Raw genomic sequence first — 17,185 nt, forward strand, 5'->3', positions numbered from 1 at the left:
GTCCTTGGTTGACTGTTCAACACCCTACGTGTGTCTCTGGAGGAGAAGGTGCCCCAGGTCTGGAGCTGTGGCTGAGCAACCGCTGTGCTCCAGGCCAGTGAGTTTTTGTAGTCACTAGAGAGCAGCAACGAGCCACTGTTTGCCAAAACTGCAACACTTAAGGATGTCTTTTTCCACTGAGTTGGCAAACCTGTGTGGAAGAATGGACACAGGAGTCACGTTGCTAAAAGTAGCTGTCCCACAAACAAGACTGATCGTTGCATTGGAGGGTGCTGGCACCTTGGAACTACTCTTAAATTAAGTCACAAATTAGGAAGGTTGTATCTCCCCTCGGGCCTAGGTGCAGGTAATAGATAAGGAAACAGTCTGCAGAGAGTGTGTGTCGCTATTGTGGGGCTTGGAGATTGTTTGACATGTTCTCGAAATGCCTCACGATCTGAATTTTTGTCTTCACATCTGTTCTGTCTTTCCATTTAGTACCGGAATCCCAGCAACCCCCTGACACACTATGACACCACAGCTGAGGAGATCCTGCAGCAGTGTGATGGTATGTCTGCTCTACTGCTAATCCCCTCCCCAACCAGTCCCTGGTAGTTTTATTGTTATGTTCTTGGAGAATGAGACCTCAGCTGGATGAGAAATACATAGATTTTGGCACAGCAAATCCCACACCTATGCCGTGTGTCATTAGAGAGTTACCTTATTTCAGTAGTCACAGTAATGATTTTTTTTTCCATTAAAGAAGAATTATTTGATTTTTAGATTCCTCTGCTTGTGTTCAGGTGGAGGAAGCAGTGATGCTTAAGATACCTTATTAAAAAAAAAAGGCATAGGTAGACTGCTGTGAAATAGGGTCATTTTTCTCTGATCCCAAGTACAGACATAGGTATTTTAACATTTCCAGACCAAATACTCCAATACATTGGAAGATTCTTCACTTAGGGGTCCTCAGGAGCACAAACTGTCCTGTGTGGCAGTTGTCACCAGTAGGACCCTCTCACTCTGTAGGGATCTCTTCCATCTTAGTGCTGGGCAGCTGAGCTGGAGAACCAGCAGGGACTGAGCTGTGGCAGCACAGAGCTTCTGCTGGGCTCACTCACCCAGCTGAGGAGGTGGTTTGAGAGCTGTTGGAGACATTCCATGTGATGCTGCAGTCTACCTTGGGGGCATTTCCATAGGGGGTAGAATTAAGTCATATGGGAGGCTACTGGCCTGCCTTATAAAAATGTTATACAGTACAGTTTCTGATGGGACCCTCTCATAAGAAAATCAGCTATTAAATTCCTTCTCATTAAGGTGGGGACCGTGTGAAGGGTTCTCCTCCCTCCTAAAAATCTGACTGTTCAGAGGATTTGGCTTGTCTTTCTGTGACAAACTTTGAGTTTAAATGAGTGCACTTTTAACAAGCTGCCATCCCACAAATTGGGAGTCCAGATGAGTTCCAGCTTTAGACTTCTTGTTTGTATTTACTTTCCCTCACAGGGCAGGCACTGTTCAGTTGCCCCTGCTTGGTGGGGTGTTATTCTCTTGGCTGGTAAGCATTTGTTTTCGTGTGTGAGTTGGTGACCTTTTAAAAAATTAATTTTATTTTTTAATTAACAAAGCTGTCATGTAGATGCACCAGGGAAACTGTAGGTGGTGACAGAGGGATAAAATATATCCACACTCACTCTGAGTGCTAGTGACCAAGCAGTCTTTTTCACTGGAAAATGAGCAAGTAGTTGTGTTAACCATTCTCTCCATGGATGCCTAACCCATGCTCTTGGCACTCACTCAGCTAATTAACTAATATAATGGGCTGCTTGGTTTAAATTAGAGAATGAATTATCTGTATCAGCAAATACAGTAACAGGAAAGCTACAGCTGTCAGCTTCATGGGCCACCTCCAGCTGTGTCCAAAGTGCCACAAGTTGGTGCCTTGCCAGGCCTCTGAATGGACATTTCAAAGCTCTTGTTGGAGTAAATGAGGATTGAGCAATGTGGGCTCAGGACAGGTCTCATAACAGCTCTTGGGAAGCAAAGGACCTCATCTTGCCCTTTTCAACCACTTTCTGCATTTTTGTTGAAGAAAGTCCATACTTAGGTGTAAGTGGGGTTTTAATCCGTCATTCTGTTGGAGGTTTCACAACTGCCTTCTGTCCCTCACCCTCAAACAGGAAAGATAGACATGCTGGTGGCTACGGCTGGCACAGGAGGGACTATCACTGGCATCTCCAGAAAGCTAAAGGAGAAGTGTCCAGGGTGCAAAGTAAGTGACAAACCTCATGCATTTCTCTTTAGTGGGGTCAACCTCAGACTGCTCTGCTTGGCACATCTCATTCCTTGCAAGCCTGCCCTGGATCTCTGTGGGAAGCCCCTCTCTGTTCTTAGCTAGAAGGTAGTTCTGAGAACAAAGAACAAAGGTTTTCAGACTGTCTGAAATCCTCTGGTCTCAGTGGTGACCAGAGTTCAGGTTTGGCTCAGCAGGTGAAACTGGCCCTCAGATCCCTTCATGGGGTATCTGAGAAACTTCCCCCTCTGGTTTTTACTCTGCAGCCTTGTGTTTCCTCTCTGACTGTGCCATCACTAACTTTTTTGGAGCTGCTGAGGTTTTACCTGGTGTAATTGTCTCTGCAAAGATTTCCTCACAGAACTTGGTATCTGCTTCCATCGTGAACATTTTCCTACATAGGCAGGGAGTGATGAAGAAAATAAAACTGATCTACTTACACTTGGCCCAAAATGTCTTGGCTGTAATGATGCCTGACATGTGAATGAGGACAATCTTGTCTTGGGGAAACCCTGTCTTCTGTTTAAAACAAGCAAAACCCACATAGAGCAAGTGGTGCCCCTCGGTGTCCACACATCCCGAAGAGATGAGATGGGTTGCCAGAAGCAGCAAAGCATTTTGCTCACAGGGGAGGTGAATTTTGCCAGAAAAATGAGTAGGAGGCCAGGTTGCTGTTGGCTTGGCTGAGTGTGACACCAGCAGCTGCAACAAGGCCAGTGCTCACACGTGCTGTGTCCCCAAAAGCAGTGTGTCACAGTGGCCTGAGTGGAAACTGCTTCTCCAGATCATAGGTGTGGATCCTGAAGGCTCCATCCTTGCTACACCAGAATCACTGAACAAGACTGACAAGACAATGTATGAAGTGGAAGGAATTGGATATGATTTTGTCCCCACGGTGTTGGACAGATCTGTAAGTCGTGCTGCTTGGTTTCACTGCCCTTTGCCCTATGGTGGGATGCAGGAGTGAGGTGAAAGGCGGAGGGAAAAGCTTGGGGAAGTATTCCTTTGAGGTGAAATGGGAGGACTAGGAGGCAGGACTATTCCTGTTCTTTCCATCAGCAGAAGCAGTCCTCAGAATGTTTGTTTTACAATGCCAGGTCAAAAGGCTGTGAGTAGATAATGTTTTCCTAGAACAAATTTATTTTTACATTTAAAAAAAACCCAAACAAAACATACCACAAAACACATGCAATAAAAAGAAACCCAAGCAACAAAAAACCACCAACTAACCAATAAAGAAAAAGTCTCCAGTAAAGCATCCCAACCCCTCCTGGACAAAGAGGTATGACAGCATCTTGAGCAGAGCCTGTGTCCCTGGGAAGCCCTCCAGGAGGGGAAGAAACTGATGCTCTCAGTGGCTGACTCACAGCAGCCTGTTCCCACAGTGAGGTTCCAGTAAGGAGCCTGCTGTACTGATGTGATCATCTTACCTTGGCAAAAAAAACCCACTTGGCATTTGGAGGATGGAAACCCAGGCACACGGCTCAGTAGGGCAGCTGTTACCTCAAAGAGCCTGGGTTGAATTCACACTGGTTGTGTAGTTCCCCTGTCCCTCCTCATTTAAACAGTTTCTGTCTTCCTGCCCCTTCCCAGGCAGTGGACCAGTGGTACAAGAGCAACGATGAGGAGTCCTTTGCTTTCGCTCGCATGCTGATCCGAGAGGAGGGGCTGCTGTGTGGTAAGAGCTGATGTGGATCCTTTGGGTTTCTCTGTGGGAGGCTGAAGCCTTGTGCAGATCAGAGAGACCTCCTTCCACCTCGGAACTTGACTTCCTCGCTCTGGGCTCGTCTCACTCTCTCTCTCCTCCTCTCTTTTGATCATTCTCATTTCACTCATTGCTTGACAGTTCTGCCTCTGCTCTGTGTTTTGGCAGGTGGCAGCTCAGGCAGTGCCATGGCTGTGGCTGTGAAGGCAGCCAAGGAGCTGAAGGAGGGTCAGTGCTGTGTTGTCATCCTCCCTGACTCTATCAGGAACTACATGTAAGAGCCTGCTGGTTTTCTCCCTGGGAAAGGGGTGAGGCAGTCCCTCAGACCTCCTTACAGCAGTGGCAATTTGAATACCTATTTCATGTATCACCCAGGAATGTGTTTGGGGCACAAGTTCCAAGGTATCTAAAAAGGGCCTGACATGGAGTAGACATTTTCCCTTTGAAAATTGAGCTTTGATTTCAGTAGATGGTCATCACTGGTTAGCATCTTTCAGAGGAAAGGACTTGGTTTCACTGTGTTATTTATGAGGGGCCACTGGCATTATCCCATCCCTGTGCCCACAGCAGAGCCCAGCACTCCTGCAGCAGCAGCCACTGTCAGGGTGAGTTTACAGGTGGAAGTGTGAGGGCTTTGAGCTGTGCTGAGTAGTTTTTCTCCTACTGCATTGAAGCATATCCCAAAACGTGGTATTTTTAGCTGTGTTTCCTGATTTCTGTTGCATCCAACTCAATACTAGAAACTAGAAACAACTAGAAGCTGCAGACAAACCTTGCCTGGCACACCTTCATTCCAGACTGTGTCGCTATTGTATTGCAAGAGACTGATGTAGTTGGAACTTTGTTTCTTATAGATTCCTTTTTCTTCCTCTAAATATTTTCCTCCATGTCCCTGGCTGGTAAGCTTGGATAGCAAATGATGGTCTGTTTTCAATTACACTTTATTTGTTAGTGGTAGTGAGCTGTAAACAGTTGCCTGTGTTTGCTGTCAGATGTTCAACCTGCTAATGAGCTTTTCACTTCCTGATGATTTTCCAGGTCCAAGTTTTTGAGTGACAAATGGATGATTCAGAAAGGGTTCATGAAAGAAGAGGACCTTGGCAACAAACCCTGGTAAACCTGTCAGATCCATTTGGATTTTCATGAGTCTATTCAATCGAGTTTATGGCAGTTGCTAATTCGAAGCTCATTTCAATTTACACTACTCCTTTGATTTAGCTAATCTTTCATTGCCTTGTTGTATAATTGCAGCTATTAATCAAATCTGACTAAATTAGTGGACATTTTTCTTTGAGTTGCATGGAAGCAGAAGAAAATTTGGTACTTAGTGACTTTTTTTAATCTGGAATAAAAAAAAAAATAGTATCCAAAGAACCCTTCTGAGATCAGAGTTCTTGAGTGCAAAGGACTGCAAGTCTGCAGAGGTGGAAGGGAATCTTCCCTAAATTGTTGCCTATAGTGACTGTAAATATGGGTAGGTCTTTCAGTAGGAGCACAAAATTTTCTGTGTAAGATATAAATATTGAAACTGGGGGGGATTAGTTCTCTCCACTAAGTGTCTAATCCTAGAAAGTCGATGAAATGAAGGAAAGTTTTGGTCTTCAAGCCTTCTCACACTTCAGTGACTTTCTGATATTGGGGATAAAACTTTAGAACCTTGAAGCTTTATTGACTCTGGCTGAATCCTTCCTTGCTCCCTTTTGTCATTCCTGTCGTGTTGGAGGCCACTGTACATGAAGAGCTGGTTCTGTTCTCTCCATAAATCTTGCATGGGTTTTTTTTTTTATTTCATCCCCAGGTGGTGGAACATCAGTGTTCAGGAACTGAGCCTCTCTGCTCCCCTGACTGTGCTTCCAACTGTTACCTGTGCAAAGACTGTCGAAATTCTCCGGGAGAAGGGATTCGACCAGGTACCAGTTGTTGATGAATCTGGGTATGTCCACATATATCACTATTCATCCATATGTATCACTTCCCTCACCAGGTCCCAAGGGATGTCTTTTCAGTGCTTGCTGGAAGTATAATATCCTCTCACTCATCTTTTTTTCAGTTCTAGTAACACAGTTCAGAAATGTTACTTAAAACACACCAATGCTGGACTTGGTACGTTGTCATGCCAGGGTTGTCCTGCTCTTCACATAACTCTAATGATTATTGTGATACACTTACTCAGTGTGTCTCTGCAGGATAATGCAATTAGGTTTTTCTAAATAATAACTGTTTAACTTAACAAAGCAAAAATATTCTTGTTTAAAACAACCAAACCCAAACTTACCCACCTCCACTGTGGTGTTCACCCAGTTTCTTCAGAACCCTGTGTTATAGTGCAATGCTGTAGTTACCCCTATAACCCAGAGTGTCCCCAGCAAACTGGCATGTGCCCTATTACCCTGTAGGTCTCCTGCAGACCTGCTGAATAAGGAAGAGTTGCTCGATTACTGTCCAACTGCAGTGCTAAATCAAGGAATGAATTATTGTAGATCCTTGTAGGGAGAAGGGGAATGAGCAAAACTGGGGTGAGCATGTCTCTGGCTGTCACACCTTTCAAAAGGACGGAGGAGGGTGTAAAACAGTGAAGTAGTCAGTGCTTTTCAAAAGCTCCCCGAGACTGCAGGAAGCTCTGCAGTTACAAGGAGCAGAGATACAAAGATGCTCAGAAGGGCCAGGCACCCACAGCACCTGCTGACCTGTGTGTGCGTCTCCAGAGCTTCTGAGAACTGGACTCTGTCTCCTGCAGAGACACAGAATCCAAGTATAGCATCAATAATGTTGCATTATTACTATGAAGTAGCTGAACTGACTTCTCCAGGTTGGCTGAGAGTGGATGCTTTTATCTGCAGGAACACCTGAGGCTTTTGTGTTGCTTAGTCCTGTTTTCTCCCTCCCTCCCCAGGGTGATTTTGGGCATGGTTACCCTGGGTAACATGCTTTCCTCACTGCTTGCTGGAAAAGTTCAACCTTCTGATGAAGTCAGAAAAGTAATCTACAAGCAATTTCAACAGGTAGGCAGATATATTGTACAGCTCTTAGTTCTCTGGCTTGAGGTACTGGAGTAGGTGTCCCAACACCTCAGTGTATCATGTTTGGGTAAGGTTCACCTGGGACCATACAGAGCAGCTGTTATTGAGCACAGACGTGCTCTAAACCCTATCCTAGATCACTCAGTAGCTCCTAGGTTTGTGTTGTGGCTATATTGTGCTGTTCCATTACTTCATCAGGCTTTCTTCCAGCGTGCCTGTCCTTTCCTCCTGCCCCAAAAACCCCAGAACAATTGTGGGCAATGTGTAACTATCCAGGGGAAGAGACAGGAAGATGTTGAAACAGCTCAGCTAAATAATTTTTGCATCTGCTGAAAATAAACAATGTTTTATGTATCAGGTGCCTTGCAGAAGCAGGGGTTGCCTGCTGAAAGCTGATATTGTCAAGATATGTGAATTTTGGTGTTAGTCCATCCAGTGTGGTGGGTGTTGAGGCCCTGGCACAGGTTTCCCAGAGAAGCTGTGGATGCCCCATCCCTGGAATTGTTCAAGAACAGGCTGGATGGGACTCAGAGCAACCTGGTCTAGTGGAAGGTGTCCCTGCCCATGGCAGGGGGGTTGGAACTAGTTGATCTTTAAGGTTCCTTCCAACCCAAACCATTCTGTGATTCTATGGTAACACAATTTTCCGGCTGTATGGGTGCTCTTCTAAAATATATAAGTAGTGTTATTGTTGCTTTGATTCTCTTGCAGGAAAGAATTTTGGTTTTGACATGGAGTTCTTGACTTAGTTTTCACCAGGTTTTAAGTTTGAACACTGTCTCAAAGTAAATGAAGTGGTGTATTCTGAAAGTGTGTGTAATGCTTCTCTTCAGTCCATGAGCCACCAGGTCCCTTTGGCTGAGCAAGGATGCTGGTTCTTTATGGACACATGTAAATTCATTTTTTCCTTCCCAGGCAGATAATCAAGCATCATGTGGATATGTGGTGCGTAACACAACTGCTTAGTTCATGTTCTCCCTCCCTTGGGCACCGTAAGAGTTTCTGTGGCTGGTGGTGTGCAGTTGTTTCTGTGGCTATGCTGGTGTTGGCTGCACCAGCCAGTTCTCTGCACTTCTGAGGTTGTGGCCTTTGCCCTGGGCAGCTTGAAGTTTCTTGTGCTTCTTCAGTAAAGAACAGCTTAACCATTTCTTTTCCCTTCAGTTCTGGTATTTTCTTGGTGGAGGATGGAAGGGGAGTGACACGAGCAGTGGTATTGCTAACATGCTAACTGGAAGCCTCATTCGTTGATGGTTTTTCTGTTTGAGTTGATGGTTTGATGGAGAAACGTGGTTAAATGCACATAACCTCAGAAGTATTGTGGGTTTTGCTTTTCTTACCACTTTAGTTGAGGTTATTTGGCTTGTTTACTGGTGAAATTGGGAAAACAGATCATCTGTGCCACTGAAATGACTTCTCATATCCCACATAGGATATCACAGTGTGCATGAATAAGAGGTAGGCTTAGCCTGTGGCTACCAAGGCAGAGGTATCTTTTTGTATGTTCCAGCTTTTTTAGATTGCCCAGAAAGGTTGTGGACTCCCCATCCCTGAAGCTGCTCAAGAACAGGCTGGATGGAGCTCTGAGCAACCTGGTCTAGTGGAAGATGTCCCTGCCCGTGGCAGAGGGGTTGGAACTGGGTGATCTTTAAAGCCCCTTCCAAGCCAAACCATTCTGTGGATTATATAATGCAGGATGCTTTCTTTGGTAGGATCACCACAGTTATTTTGTGGCAATCTCCTAGAATGGAAAAGGAATGGTTACAGCTTTTTTAAAGTCCCTGGCAGGATAGTGCTCTGGGAATTTGAAGCACCAGCCACAGGATAATTTGCCAATCCAAACAAGTGCTGTTTGCTGGTGGAGAGGGGGAGCATCCTTGAGGAGTCAGATGTTAGTTCCATGGTGTAGTGTCATACCATGTGTGTAGACTCATTGCCTTAAAAACTTAGTAAGTTTTAAAAAAATGCCTAAATGTGGGAAAACTCGTGGTAAAATGTTTAGGGAGCTTGAATGAGCGCTAGTGAGACAGGTGAAAACTCCATGGGGGTTCTCTTAAATGTCCATTAAGCATCTCAAAACATATTTATGTCTTCATAGTTGTCCCAGTGCTGCCGAGGGGCTGCTTATCCTGGTTTCCTTGAGCCTGCCCAATCCCTGAAAACAGCCCTATGGATACACAGTCTGATGGCAAGGGGCTCTACCCCTTCAGGGAGCTTTGAACCTGGGTTCAAAAGTTGGGCTTTGCACACACATTTGACAAAACTTTGTAGTGGTGGTGACTGATAGGTGACTCCATGTGGCAGTAAATCCAGATTTCCCACCCCCCTCCTTGCCTGGCCCACAGGTTTAGGGATTGGTGCCTCACTCTGCACTACAGGCTGCTGGTCCCTTAAACACTGGGAATCCTTTTGATATCTTCGAACACCAACTATGGAGACAGAGCTGTGTGTTCCAGTGCAGCCCAGTTGTTCATGCTGTGGCATTTATTCCTCGCTCACAAGCTGAACTCACTTTTGAAGGCCTTTTGAATCTGCAGCATAAGACTTTTCCTCGGTGTGAATTCCTTTAATCCCCTTTAATAAAAATATGTCGGGTGGTGGGTGCTGCATGGACCTGGGGAGAGTCACCTGGGTAATGGACCTGTGGCTGCTGCTTAATGTGTTAAATCATATTAAGAACAGTTTTATGTAGTTTTTTAAATGTTTGCAGCAGGTGATTAGTGAAGTGATCTGGAAGTATCTTTATTTCTGCAGGGTCACCATATGGTGCTTTCTTGTTCAGTCTTAGCAAAATTGAACTTCACTAAAAATGAATTCTTAACTCTCAGTTCCTTGATTTGCACCTGAATACAGTGTTAGCTCAGCAATGTTTCACCTTTGGTTTTGTTTTTGGCTTGTTTGGGCTTTTCACCTGCTGCCTTTGAAGATCGTGTTCACTTCCACAATGATTTGCAGCCTGATTCATTCACTTTTTCCCAGTCTTGCTGGAAGAAAATCACCAAGTATAAAGAGTTTTATAGTAACTTCTTTTGTTAAGACATGTGGAACACCTGACCTTCTTCTATTATTGACATTTTTTTCAGATATTCAGTATATTCATTATGTTTACAGAGTCAGAGTGAGTAACCTCACGTAGTGCTTTGTTTTCTTGGAAATTAGAAACAAAGAAAACCAATCTTTTAAGTTGGCCTTGGTTTGTTGGCGTTTTGCAATACTTCAGATGAGAGCAGCAACGAATGCTGATGTATTGGTTTTTAGTTCTGCACGAAGTATGTGGGTTTTATCAACCACTGAACACAGAAAGGACTGTTTTATTTAAGCTTTGTATCTCTCTCCTCAGATTAACCTGAAAGACAACTTGGGGAAACTCTCTCATATCCTGGAAATAGACCACTTTGCTCTAGTGGTTCATGAGCAAATTCAGTGTAAGTACAATGTACTTGTACCTTGTGAGAGGGAATCTTTGAGTGGTGACAAGAAGCGAGTGTGAATGTGTAAACAAGATCTGAAAAAACCAAATCCTCCTTCCCTCTCCGTAACTGTGTGCTGCTAACACTAACTTCCATCCCTGGAAGTGTTCAAGGCCAGGCTGGATGGGACTCAGAGCAACCTGGTTTAGTGAGGGGTGTTCCTGCCCATGGCAAGAGGTTGGAATGAAATGGTCTTTAAGGGTCCCTTCCAACCCAAGCCATTCTATGTTTAGTAAGACAGTAGCTCTTTAATTCTGTGGTTGCTAGGTTAACTACTCTCCAATTTTTTGTCTTTCTAAAGCAAAAAAATCACTACAACTTCATAAAAGTTAGTAAGATCTAGATGTTGACACTGACATCACTGTCTCAAAAATATTTCTTTTTCCTGTTTATTTTATTTAAACTAACTTCACTTGATGTTTACCCTCCAAACTCTACTTTTCTTCATCCTTCTCAAAACTCTTTACACTGCCCTCTTTATGAACTGGAAATGACTAAATAAATCTTCAGAGCTGGGGGTATATCACTGTTATATGCCAATAATATCTTTTCCTGTTTCATCTTGCTTGAGACAGACAACCTGTAAAATTACAAACTCTGAGAAACTAAACTAAAAACAACATAAAGACTCACCAGATAAATTTATCTGATAGCTATCTCAATTATAACTGTGAGAAGAATAGACATCAAATTTGGGGTTGCTCCTGATAATCTCCATAAGGACGTGCTCTTGGCTCTGTGCAGACTATTTATAAACCTAAAATCTCACTGGAAGCTTGCAGTGGAACAGAGATTGAGTAAATGTAAAGCCCAGGACAATCCAGCTGGCTGAACAAACTGAGTGTAAAGTAGACTAAACATCTCAGTACAGCCAGACTTTAGGAACAGGGAACTTAGACTAGTTAAAGGGCCAGAAGTCATGTGGCCACTTGGTTCCCAGGTCAAAGGCTTATGCTCAAAATGAAAAAAAATCACTTCCATCTGTGCTCTCAATGCAGCAAAGATTAAATGGTTACTAAGTTTTTTCAATATAATTGGTAAAATGTTGTACTGTGATCTTTGTGCTGATCCTGTATTGGACAGCAGCACACAGAGATGGCAGTGTCACATTTCCTCCTCAAAATGTGATTCCTTTGGGCCATTCAAGTGGTTCCACTGGGATGATGTCACTTGCAGCTGTTTCAAGTAGAGCCACAGAAACTAATGTATGAGGAAAATACACTTTATAACAGAGGATGTGGTTTGAATTTTCATGTCAGAAAGAGTAAATCCGGTGGCCCCTTATCCTTCCTTCCATAATGTTGCGGTTTTGTTGAGAGCCTTTCTGACCTGAAAATCCTTGTCACTTCCTCTGTGACTGTTGGCCAAGATGCCCTTTGAGTTCCCCCTCTGTGTTCCAGGGTCCCCAGTGATCACCAGCTCCAGGCCCTGCCACGTGGAGCTGGGATGGTTTGGCTCCTGCCTTTACAAGCCGTGCCATTAAAACCAAGTGGGATATGTGGCTTTGTGCCTGCTAAAGCCAGAATTCCCTTTGTTTCCGTGCAGATCACAGTGATGGCTCCTCCAGCAAGAGGCAAATGGTGTTTGGCATCGTCACAGCCATCGACCTGCTGAACTTTGTGACCGCACGAGAGCGGGAGAGGAAATCCAACTAAAGCCAAGCAGTGACGTGGAGCCTCTTCACCAACATTTTGCAATCTCCAACAAGGAATCAGGTTTATTTCTTTAGTAGAATGGCCTTGAGTAGAATGGTCTTAGGGTGTTTTTTGTTGTGTGGTTTTGTTTGTTGTTTTTTTTTTTTTTAATTCTGAAAATAAGCAGTTAGCTATCCTGGTGTCAACTCTACAGCCAGTGTGTCTTGCTGTATTGCACAGCTTCCGGGGACTTGTTTCTTAATCACCTTACACAATGTTTCTTATCAAGACAATTTTATTTTTTTACCTATATATATACATATATATATGTATATGTGTGTAAAAAATATTGCCTAAGTTAACTGGTGTGTTCCTTGTTATGTCTAAAGTCTGGATTTCAAAAACATTGTTTCGGACTCATAAAATGTGTTGAAATAAAGAGTTAATGAAGCAGAGGCCCAAGAGAGCTCTGGAAAGTTTCAGATAATTTCTCCATGCAGAGGGGTTAAGGTAGATATTGCCTGTGTGGAGACAAAAATGGGAGCTGGCGCATGGGGCTAAAAAAAGGAGGATTTCCCTTTTGGTGGCATCAGTGTAAAACAAGAGGAAATCCTGGGGGTTGCAGCTGAGACTTGCTTCAACCATCTATTCTGAGGAAAAACTAGTTTGAGTAGAAACATGGCAGTGAAGTGACAACCATAAACTAGTGGTTTTGTTTGTCATGGTGCACCAGCTTTCCCTATGAAGACAGATCTTTTTTTTTTCCAATGGCACCCTCATAATAAAACATAAATAGAAAGATTTAAAAGGATCAAGCTTCTTGCCTGAAGGCTTTTTAAAATCACACTGTTTCATCTGTTATCTTCCCCTTGTCTCCCCACCTGTTCATTTATCTCAAAGTGCTTTTTTTGTGCCTGTTTTAGAAGAGCCAAAGGTAATCTGGCAAGAGCTGTAAACTCTTCCAAGTTTTGCCAGATGTCCTACACTATAGTACCTTATTCCAGGAGAAAAACCCTGCCATTGGGTGGATTAACTGTAGCCAAGTTTGGAAGTAAATGCCAAACGTGGTGTGGAATGGTATTGTCAAGAGTACACAAGAGTGATGTGCAGCAGGACAGAAACTTTTCACTGTTTCTGTAACTCTGGGCTCTTCAGTCATGCTTGATGTGCATGGCCCTGGCACAGCTTGGCACCAGCAGCCCCAACTGTGCAACCACTGCTCTCAGTGAGTGGAGTCACCCTCTGGGGACAGGAGAAAAGTAGCTGTTCTTGACCTTCTTAAAGGCTGCCCTGGTCATATTCTGACTGGCCTTTTGCCAAGAAGAGCATTTTCGATCAGCAAGAGTGACATTTTTCTTGGCTTGTCTCTCCACTGAAGTTAAAAAAACTCCAATTATTTAAGCTGGGGCTATTGCTGGCAGGACAGTAAAGTTGGCTTTGTAAAAAGGGAGTTGTGAATCAGCCAAGAGAAAACAAAGGGATTATTAAAAAAATCACCGTTACTGCCTCCTGTATGTAGATTTCTCTCTACCTTGCTGGCCTCCCTGTGGCAGCAGGTTTTGCTGTCCAGTTTGGAAGCGTGTGGTCAGAGGAGAGAGGTGGTGGAAGCAAAGAACATCCAGCAGAGCCTTTGCAGTTGTGCCTTGGGTAATGGAGGAGGGAGGTGATCAAAAGGGAGGCCAGAGCTCCAAGCCAAAGAAGTGACACCAGGGATGGTGTCCCCCTGCCACCAGTGACAGCCTCGTTTGTTTTCTTGCTGCTTCTCTCTCAACTTAAATTTGTGCATGTTATGAACTTTGTTGCAATAATAGAAAGGCTTAGGCTGATTTCTGATTACTTTTTGGTGCCATGCTGCTGAATGCTGAGTTTATTCTGCCCTTGTTCAATTTATTTCCTTAGACATTGGCTACCCCTTCAGATTAGGGCTATTGCTGAGTTAACATGACCCATACTTACCCCTAACTGTAGTTTAACAAGTAAATTCATATACTTCCCTAGGTTATAAGACAATTTTTCCCAAAGCTCTGGAATAAACTACTAAAAAGTCTAAAAATACACAAGTTCAATAATAATTGGTCCTAAAGTGTGGTTGATTTTTTAAATATTTTTTCCCTTTTTGCTGTGCAGTGATTTCTCTTTCACTGTTCCCTCTCACTGTGGAAAGCTGAGCTCATGTGAGTACCAGAAGTGTGTGTTACCTGTGTATTAAAACCACTGTTTTCAAGCCTGTATTAGCTTTTCTGGGCTGAACAGCTCTGTCCTACCCATGTTGCTGCTTGGCAGAGCCTCATAACTCAGCTTTCAAACTGTGTTTTTCAGCTTCTTCACAAGGGGTCATAAATATCTTATAGCAGTTAAGGGGACCATGTTTGATTCCAGAGCTTCTGGCATCCTTTTTTCTCGGTGTTGAGAATCTGTGAGTGGTCAGTTGTACCACTTGAGACATCAGTATTTCAGCTGAGCTTCTAAACCCCTTCACAGTTACTTCAAATACTGTTGCCACATACATTTCCATGTCTATTCTTAATTTGCAGGGAAGATCAAGAGACTTATTTCTTTGATTACTTGTATTTTCACTGCATCCTTTGATTCCTACACTTGAAAGAGAACCTGTGTACTTCACTAGATGATACAGCCTGAAGTGTTTGCTGCAATCGTAGCTGTCAGTGCTGCTAAATTTTGGCATTACTGCTGCTTTTGAATGTTTGCTTTACTGACTTTTATCTGATCCTCACCCAGCCTCCCCCCCAAATTTTCCATCTGACCTTTGCTGATGGCAGCAGGGAGGGAGGTGCTTGAGTAGTTGGGTTTTTTCCCTTTTCCCTGTAAAAGTTCCATGTCCCAACCTAACTGAATTCAGAAAGAAGTGTGAAGGAGGTAGAAGGAGGTTCCCAAAGTTGCTCTTCAGAACAGCACCACATGAAAACAGTTGGAGGTGGGCCAGACAATTAGTGGGCAAGAAAGAAGTGTAAAGATTCGAATCTGGTTTTGTTAGTTTACTGTTCATACCTCAATCTCAATGGTGTCATGAAAACAGGCAGTGTGGTGGACTGAGAAATAAGGGGTGGTTAGAGCTGGTGGGGCAGAGGGAACGTGAGTCTAGAGCAATCCAAGTAAGCCCAAGGTTCCAAAGGAATCCACCTGCTCCCCTCTGCCCATGTGGTTTGTTAAGAATAGGAGCTGTCTGCTGCTCTACACTGGCACAGGGAGGAAAAGGCAGCCACCAGCCTCTCTTATTCACAGTAGCAACCCTATGTGACCAGAGTAATTGGGGAAATAAGTGGAGTTGCTGAATGACTGAAAAACTTTCCAGAGCTCTTTCCCATAGCAGGGACGAAGGCAGCAAAGAGAAGGGGACAGGGCTGAAGTTCTCCCTGCAAAAGCTTCTATAAATGTGATGCTTTTTTGCATGTCTGAGAACTTCATTGCTGGCCTGATCCTGGTTGGTCTTGGTAGGCTTTATTAACACTGGGCTCATCTTTGTTTCAAATACTCTGAGAACCAAGAAAGACATTGTGGTTTGTTCAGTCTTTAACCTGAAGCTCAAGGCCAGAGCTTGAACAGAACTGTATTATTCATTTTTTTTAAAGTGGGTGCCTTGCATCTCCTGTTTACCTGTGCTGGTTATGCAAGTGCTGACTAAACCTGAGAACTGTTTTGCACATGGATATTTGTATTAACAATTTATGCTGTATTTGTGTGTCACTGTAAGAGAATATCAGTCCTTTTGGTCTTGTGTTGGCTCCACAATAATGCTTTTATTTTCTCACCTGAAGACAATTATCCAGTAAAATCTGTACAATATTTTACAAGCAGTTATCAGGCAATCACTTAAGGATCATGTTGAAGTTATGTTCAGTGTTATTTCCCACTTCTTGCACAAGCTGTGGCTGACTCTAAAACTCTGGCTAGCAGAGGTTCCTCTAAGCAGCCAGACCAGTCTCATTTGCCCACTAAGCTCATTTCTGAAAACTTCTGCTTGCTGTTATGAATTTCACACAACACTCACTGTCAGGAGCTGCCTTATCCCTGTCATCCAACAGCCTTTCTTACAGTGTAGCATCAACACACCACAACGACAAAGGGAAGAATTCTTATGCTTTAAGGACCTGGGGAAAAAAAAAATCAATACTACGAGCTGTATTTATTGCACAAATGTTCACAAACATGCAATATAAAGAGTTCAATAAAAACCTGTTTGATTGCAGAATGACTCTAGGGTTGTTGGTTTTGTTTCTTTTTTTAATGCCAGTTAAAGTTTATAAGTGTGTTTAGACTGTAAAATTTGTGTGTGCTGCAGAAGACCCCTCACTTTCGGTGTGTGGACTGTGAGACTCTGCAGTTCTTTCCTGCTGTCATCAGAGAGCTGTTGGCACGTCAGGACTGTGGGTGAGCCAGCCCGTCCTCTGCTTCTCCTGGATGGCTTTAGACCAATGCTGGTGTTTCTGAGCAGGGTATGAAGGGAGGGATGCAGAGCGAGGGCTCAGGTGCCACTGCTGCAGTTCCTGCAGCACCAGTTGCCTGTGTGGTCAGTTGGACAGAGATCCCTGAATAAATATGAGGGGCACGGGCCAGCCTGTATTTCTGTGGGAAGGCAATGTGGATTGTGGTGAGGCTGTGATATTAAAAGGTGCATGAGTTCATGAGTTGTGTGGGTGTTGTTCTGTGTGTCAGGAGCAGCTGGGAGGAACCAAAGGGACTGTCTGTGTCACTTCAGAGCTTTTTATTTGTGCTGTCTCTGGATGTCTGGGTCAGTTGCTCAGGTTAAACCACGATGAAGGTGGTTTTATATCTGCTGGGCAAGTGAGTAAACCACTCATCCCTTGGTTTTTTGGTCCTGTTTCCTTATGTGGTCAGCCCTTGCTCAGCCTTGTCCAGAGAGCTGAGGACCCTGCTGGCCAGTCTCATCAGGACGTTGTTCCATCTCAGAGACACAGGGAAAGGCCAGGGGGGGAAATAGGTAGAGGGGGGCTTCCTCTGCCTGCCTCTGGGGCTGGGGCCAGTCCTGCCAGCATGATCTCCTGGCTTTCACACTTGGTGTTCAGGTATCTCCTCACACACACAGGGTGCTCTGTCCTCGGCTTTATCTT

The 17,185-nt window shown here is 44.0% G+C and overlaps 1 protein-coding gene across 3 annotated transcripts in view; it reads left to right on the forward strand.

The window, feature by feature from the left end:
- Nucleotides 1-16,305, forward strand: part of LOC135410351 (cystathionine beta-synthase-like protein) — a 29,385-nt gene extending 13,080 nt beyond the window's left edge. The window contains exons 8-18 of one of the 3 annotated variants that reach the window (XM_064646993.1): nucleotides 478-547; nucleotides 2,157-2,248; nucleotides 3,054-3,179; nucleotides 3,863-3,947; nucleotides 4,143-4,248; nucleotides 5,013-5,087; nucleotides 5,773-5,907; nucleotides 6,868-6,976; nucleotides 7,910-7,939; nucleotides 10,332-10,416; nucleotides 12,007-12,204. In XM_064646993.1, coding sequence (XP_064503063.1) covers nucleotides 478-547; nucleotides 2,157-2,248; nucleotides 3,054-3,179; nucleotides 3,863-3,947; nucleotides 4,143-4,248; nucleotides 5,013-5,087; nucleotides 5,773-5,907; nucleotides 6,868-6,976; nucleotides 7,910-7,939; nucleotides 10,332-10,416; nucleotides 12,007-12,116 — 1,023 coding nt within the window. In that variant the 3' untranslated portion in view covers nucleotides 12,117-12,204. Of the gene's footprint in view, nucleotides 1-477; nucleotides 548-2,156; nucleotides 2,249-3,053; nucleotides 3,180-3,862; nucleotides 3,948-4,142; nucleotides 4,249-5,012; nucleotides 5,088-5,772; nucleotides 5,908-6,867; nucleotides 6,977-7,909; nucleotides 7,940-10,331; nucleotides 10,417-12,006 lie in introns of those variants that run through there. The other 2 variants (XM_064646994.1, XR_010428644.1) reach the window with 2 other exon arrangements.
- Nucleotides 16,306-17,185: the final 880 nt, after the last annotated feature.

This window comes from Pseudopipra pipra, chromosome 2 (genome assembly GCF_036250125.1).
Source record: "Pseudopipra pipra isolate bDixPip1 chromosome 2, bDixPip1.hap1, whole genome shotgun sequence".
Lineage (NCBI taxonomy): Eukaryota > Metazoa > Chordata > Aves > Passeriformes > Pipridae > Pseudopipra > Pseudopipra pipra.